Source organism: Cibotium barometz, chromosome 29 (assembly GCF_041138505.1).
Source record: "Cibotium barometz isolate CiBa-2024 chromosome 29, ASM4113850v1, whole genome shotgun sequence".
Lineage (NCBI taxonomy): Eukaryota > Viridiplantae > Streptophyta > Polypodiopsida > Cyatheales > Cibotiaceae > Cibotium > Cibotium barometz.
Window position 1 is genome coordinate 41151775 of NC_141074.1, and position 5850 is coordinate 41157624.

General features: G+C 43.1%; 1 protein-coding gene across 1 annotated transcript; it reads left to right on the plus strand.

Annotated features, from left to right (window-relative positions):
• The first annotated feature begins 543 nt into the window (after positions 1-543).
• On the plus strand, positions 544-4774 carry LOC147622200 (aluminum-activated malate transporter 9-like). The gene is made up of 7 exons (XM_086823299.1): positions 544-1694; positions 1951-2091; positions 2312-2581; positions 2674-2810; positions 2895-3041; positions 3366-4446; positions 4580-4774. Exons 1-6 carry the CDS (start codon positions 1328-1330, stop codon positions 4029-4031), a joined length of 1728 nt encoding a protein of 575 aa, XP_086679425.1. The 5' UTR covers positions 544-1327; the 3' UTR covers positions 4032-4446; positions 4580-4774.
• Positions 4775-5850: the final 1076 nt, after the last annotated feature.

Genomic DNA, 5850 nt, shown 5'->3' on the forward strand with positions numbered 1-5850 from the left:
TATATGTATATATATATATACATATATATACGTATATAATATTTATATGTATATGTATGTATATATATATACATACATGACAAGCTCCTCTCAGTTCTTACACCAAGACTCTAATTTTAATTATAAGTATATATATATATATATGTATGTATATATAAATGTATGTATAATGTGTATATATATATATATATGTATATATACGTATGTATATATAAATGTATGTATATACGTATATATACGTATGTATATATAAATGTATGTATATATATGCGTTTGAGAGGGCATGTTACTAACTAACATGTTTTTCTAGAATTAAGATTAGAGTCTTGGTGTAAGAAATGAGCTTGTCGTGGAACGTGGGTTAGATGCGTAGGGGTTACGACGGACTGCGGCACACGCACTGCACGCACTGGGAAAAAAAAAGAAAAAAAAGAAATGGGGTCCATGCACACCGACAAGCTATTTTTAAGTAGTGCATGCTACACTCCATAGTAAAGGAAGGTGATCATTCTGAGGTTGTGGCGTTTTTCTTGTGTCACGTCTAAAGCAGAAATATTCTCTGAGTTGGTGAATTTGAAAGCCGTGCCATGTGGGTGTGGTCCCTTTGCTAAGTCTCAGCATGTTTAAGCAATTCTCTCTCTGAGAGAGACTTCTGAATAATGTTGTGTATAGCTTGACTGTGCGTGAGCTTCGGAATAATTCTGTGTATAGCTTTATAAAGAGAGAGATTTCTAGCTCCATCTCAGATCCTGGAAGAGAGAGAGAGAGAGAGAGAGAGAGAGAGAGAGAGAACTTGAGCTTTTGAATGATTCTGTGTATAGCTTGCTAGCGCGCGCGCGATAGATTTCTGCTTCCTTCTCCCCTTCGTGCATTATTCTGGAGTGGGCAAAGTTTTTTCCCCTATTATGAATCTACCGGCTTTGATGACCTCTGCTGATTCCGGGCGACACCAATTCCGGCAGATTTTTCAGCTTTCCGACACGAAGCTTTTCGATTCGGGCCACCTTATTTGGCAGATCCCGGTCAGTTTTCCCAACTTGGGTGATCGGAATCTCACGGGCAGTCCGAATTCAGAAGTTTCATGCATTAAGGCGATCAATTTTTGTCCATTTTGCTGCTTGGGCGATTGATTTCGGGCCAAATTGCGATTTGGGCGATCAAAATCTGTCAAATGTTGTTCGATCTTGCATCTGGGCGATACTGTGCGGTCTTCATGCAGGGAATCCTGCAAGCTTGCTTTCTATCGTTTGTTCGTGGCCGGAAACCTTTGGATTTTAAGGATACCTATTTATAGCGCGAAGAAGTAAGATAGGGAAGGCAAGCAGCCATGCCGTACGACCCATCAACCATGTACGACCCATCAAATCTGCGCACCCCTCTGCTGGAGCCCTACCCAAGGGCCCGCAGAGGGTGCCTGGCAAGGCCGTACAGGCGTGTTCGGAGCTGCTTCAGGTCCATGTGCGCATCTGTAAAGGAGTTATTCAGCTCAGTCGGTGCCTCTTTCAGGTCATTCTTTGTGACCATTTGGGCCGCAGCGCGCAAGGAACCTGCCAAGACAATCCATGCCCTCAAAATGGCCCTGGCCCTCTCACTGGCCTTTCTCCTTGTCCTCCTCAGGGCCCCTTACTTACTCTTTGGCAGCCATGCCATCTGGGCCATCATGACGGTCATCGTCGTGTTCGAGTTTAGCACAGGTTTGCTTCCTTCTTACATTTGTAAAGGTACTCAACTTTTTACTAGAGTAATGTGTGCCATGTGCCATCATCATGCAAAAACAACTTGCTTAATATTAGTCATGATGATACGGGAATTCGATCCATCGACGGATCGAATGGGCAGCAAACCCGCGTGTCATCATGTTTTAATCATGACCATAAAACCTGATGATGTACTACTTCATTCTGATCTAGAACATATTAACTTACATCGGCTTTCTCTACTTTTTTACAGGTGCCACCCTGAGCAAGGGCTACAATCGAGGAGCTGGCACATTGTTGGCCGGCCTTCTGGCTGTTCTCATTGGTCAACTGGCTCGGATGAGTGGAGGCGTGGCACATCCTATGATGGTCGGTCTAAGTGTGTTTGTTATAGGTGTGGAAAAGCCCTTGTTTGCTTTTTCCTTCAAGAAACCAATCTTCATTTACATCTGTGCTGCTTATCATATGCTGTGTGGGAGAACCTCATGATCTGATGAGGATGCATGAAATGATCAAGGGTGGTAGTAGATGACCGTGCAATGCAAAACAACTTGAACTACAAAATTCGAATTGCAATTGACCTTTTTTTTTAATAACATCCCATCACCAAACAGGTGGAGTTGTGACATTTGCAAAACTCTGGCCGACCTTGAAATCATACGAGTTTGGCTTCCGAACATTTCTGATCACGTTCAGTCTCATTATGGTTGTGGAATACCGGCAAGGGAATCCTGTGAACACAGCGGTGAATCGGTTCCTTGTTATTCTCGTGGGTGCTTCCATAGGTCTATGTGTGAACCTCTTTGTCCTTCCACTGTGGGCTGGGGAAGAACTGCATGAGTTTATTGCAAAGAATTTTGAGAGTGTAGCCGATTCTCTAGAGGGTAAGCAATTATGGTTTCCCGCATTTGTTTAGAAGGTTCAAACACATAGAGGGTAGTTAGAATCTAATCCTTTTTCTGTGTTATTTGTGCAGTTTGCGTGAATGAGTATCTCAGAGGCACAGTACTAGAGAGGGTTCCTTCAAAAATCTTCATGGGGTTGGCTGCGGATGATCCTGTGTACAAGGGTTATCGATCTGCCTTGGTTTCTGCAGCCAAGGAAGAGTCATTGGTAACTACTTATTTGAACATTTCTGGAATGTGGCACGTATTATTTGGTGACACTAATAAGAGCTAAAGTTGGGCTATATTGCAGGCTGGTTTTGCAAGCTGGGAACCACCACATGGGCGATTTAGGATGTTCCATTATCCATGGCAGAATTATGTCAAAGTTGGAGCAGTTTTACGCCATTGTACATATTCAGTAGTGGCTTTACATGGCTGCCTACGATCGGCAATACAAGTGAGTATCAGGTCATTGAATTTGAGAGGTGTTCTGGCCATCCTCCATGCACATCCAGTCTGATGTGGATACCCTGATGCATAGTAAGCACAACCCAAATCTTATAGGGAAAAACAGTTCACATGCCTGTCTCATTTTCAAAGACGTCCAACTTTTTAGTGTTTGAACTTTGTGTGCATGTGCGGGTGTGTGGGAGGGGTCCTGTGCATTCTCATCTGCGCATCAAAAGTCTATTAGAGTTCAATATGAGCGAGAGCTGCAAGAATAAAACAACTGTTGCTAATTGCCTCCTATAGTGAACGCTAATTTGGCATTTGTTTGCAGGCACCCTTGGCTGTGCGATTGCTTTTTGAGGAGGAGCTTCGAGAGGTCAGTGTGGAAGGTGCCCAAGTTTTGCGCAAGCTAGGGAATCAAGTCCAGAATATGCAAAAAGGTGATCCTACGAAAATCTTGGATGGTGTACACCATGCAGTCGAACGCTTGCAACAGAGCCTGTACTTGAATTCATATCTGCTCATACGGCAGGAAATGGGGTTCAAAGATGACATCACAGAAGATCTTTCTGTCAGTGTAATACCGGAACTGAAAAGGCATGAAAATGGTGACCATTCAGGTGGCTTCTTTCGTAGCGGTTCTACTCACAAGATGGGGTTTGCATACTCTCATGATGACTTAACCACGGCTGAGAGAAGGTGTTTAAAGAAGCTACATTCCTGGCCATCACGGCCTATGGATGACTTTGATTTTGCCAAGGATTCTGTGTTTGAGCAGAGGGTGAGGGTGCTGGAGAGTGCAAGTGCCCTCTCTTTGGGAACGTTTGCAACCTTGTTGATGGAGGTGGCACTCCGGCTTGATTATGTTGTGGAGGCTGTGGACGAACTAGGTGAGCTGGCCAATTTCAAAGATGCAAAAGAAGAAGTAGAAAATGGAGAGGTAGAAGGTGGCAACCATTCAGAAAAAAATGTAGTAGCTGGACAGGTGAACTGTTGAGACCTCCCCCAGATGGCTTTATGACTTATGGAAGCTTGGCTCACTAAGGCCTGCATAAGCTGGCATGTCTCTATTCCATGGCCTTCTTGGCTACTTCTTGCATCATTCTCTTCATAAATTATTCTCCTTCTGCTGATGTTATGTGGTTCTTTGACACAAACTAGATGCAAACAGTTTGCAACAAGCATGGCACATGTTCGGTCTGGGTTGGATGTGGTTAAAACTAGGTTGCTGGTGGGTTCAAAGAACCTATCTCTAGATGGCAATAAAGACCCCCTTTCTTGCAACCATATATACAATTCAGGTTCTTCAAAACAAAAACCCATGTTATCCAGAGTTTTGGTCGGTTTGCGGATATGCACTGGTGATCCAGTATCGAGCATGACAAGTTTTTTTGGTCCAGTATTTACTTGGAGTAAGCATCCTTGCTTATCCTAGTCTTATGATCTATTTTGCTAAGACTGTGTTTTTAAGTTGCCAGGGTAAGGATCCCTGCTTATACTAGTCTTATGATCTATTTTGCTAAAGATGTGTTTTGAACTTGCCAGGTTTTTTGCAGAGGTTGTAAAGATCATAAGCTGTTGGAGGAGCTCTTTCTTGGTTTAAAAATCTTGGGCACATCAGTTCACGTAGAGGAAATGCCATTAAAAATGATACTTGTCCTCTGTTCTTTTTTTTAAATTGTATTGCGAGGGATATATATATATTTTTTATAATTTATTTGTTTGTGGTAGGAGAATCAACAGACAACATGCCATTAGTCATGCAGGAGGAGGGGGGGGCGGGGATTGAACCCAAGCTGTCGCGGTGCAGGGCAAGAGCCCTTACCGCTAGCCTCTCTCCCCCAGCTCGTCCTCTGTCCTCTATCCCCCAGCGTAACCGAGGAGAGAGAGAGAGGGGGGGGGGGGGGGGGGGGGGCACACCTATAGCCCCAAGCGGGCAAAAGAGACACAGAGGGGTCTCTAACCCTTGATTTCTCTGTGTACCTCCTGTACCCCTAAGGAGATAAAACATCTACACAGACATAAACAGAAGAGAGAGAGCGCGCGCATTACATTCAACATGCTGTATTTTCCTTTTTAAAAGATACCTATAGAGATTTTGCTAAAAATAATCGTTCCAGATTATCACGACTCCAAGGCGAAAAACCACAGATGAATTAATTATTATAGGGGGCCAAAAAAAAAAGATTTTGGGTACCTATTTATAGTGACAAGCCAAAAACTGAACACCATCTCTCAAGCTTCCCTTTCTCATGGATGGGCACAGTTGGGTGGTAACAAATTGGTCACACACTTTTCAACCAATCAAAATAGTTTCTTCGAAAATGGGAGAGGTGTAAAGAATGTTTACATTGGAGAGTCACGCAAGAAATTATGCCTTTTTTTGAGCCAATCACATCAAAGTACTTCCAAAAGTTGGGCGTGACCAATGTGTAAGGACGTGTTGCAATGGGCATCACTTTTAAAGTCATCGTTACATTTTTAAAAAGTTTCCTCATGTCCACAAACTGGGCAAACTCTACTATGTAAAGACTCTCGGTGAAGTAAACCCAAATGGATTATAACTTGGACATGTTATGCTAGAACATAATTAAGGCTCTCCTTGTGGGTTGCTAAGAAAGCTCAACTTAAAGACAAAGCATCTATGAAGCAAGCACTCCATTGTGGTGGAGTAAAATGAGATTCCTAGTGACAGGTTTTGATCTTACGTTGACCAAAGAGGAGGACCAAGAAGAGGTGATGTACCATGTTGTGGAATACAATGTTTATTTAACCATTGCCACTTGCAAATGCATGATGTGATTTGAAACATCACT

What these genes read in the sequence shown, in the direction of transcription:
- LOC147622200 (XM_086823299.1), top strand. Translation starts at nt 1,328, where the DNA reads ATGCCGTACGACCCATCAACCATGTACGACCCATCAAATCTGCGCACC. An exon ending in CGTGTTCGAGTTTAGCACAG is followed by an intron (nt 1,695 to 1,950) that starts GTTTGCTTCCTT and finishes ACTTTTTTACAG; the next exon opens with GTGCCACCCTGAGCAAGGGC. An exon ending in CAGCCAAGGAAGAGTCATTG is followed by an intron (nt 2,811 to 2,894) that starts GTAACTACTTAT and finishes GCTATATTGCAG; the next exon opens with GCTGGTTTTGCAAGCTGGGA.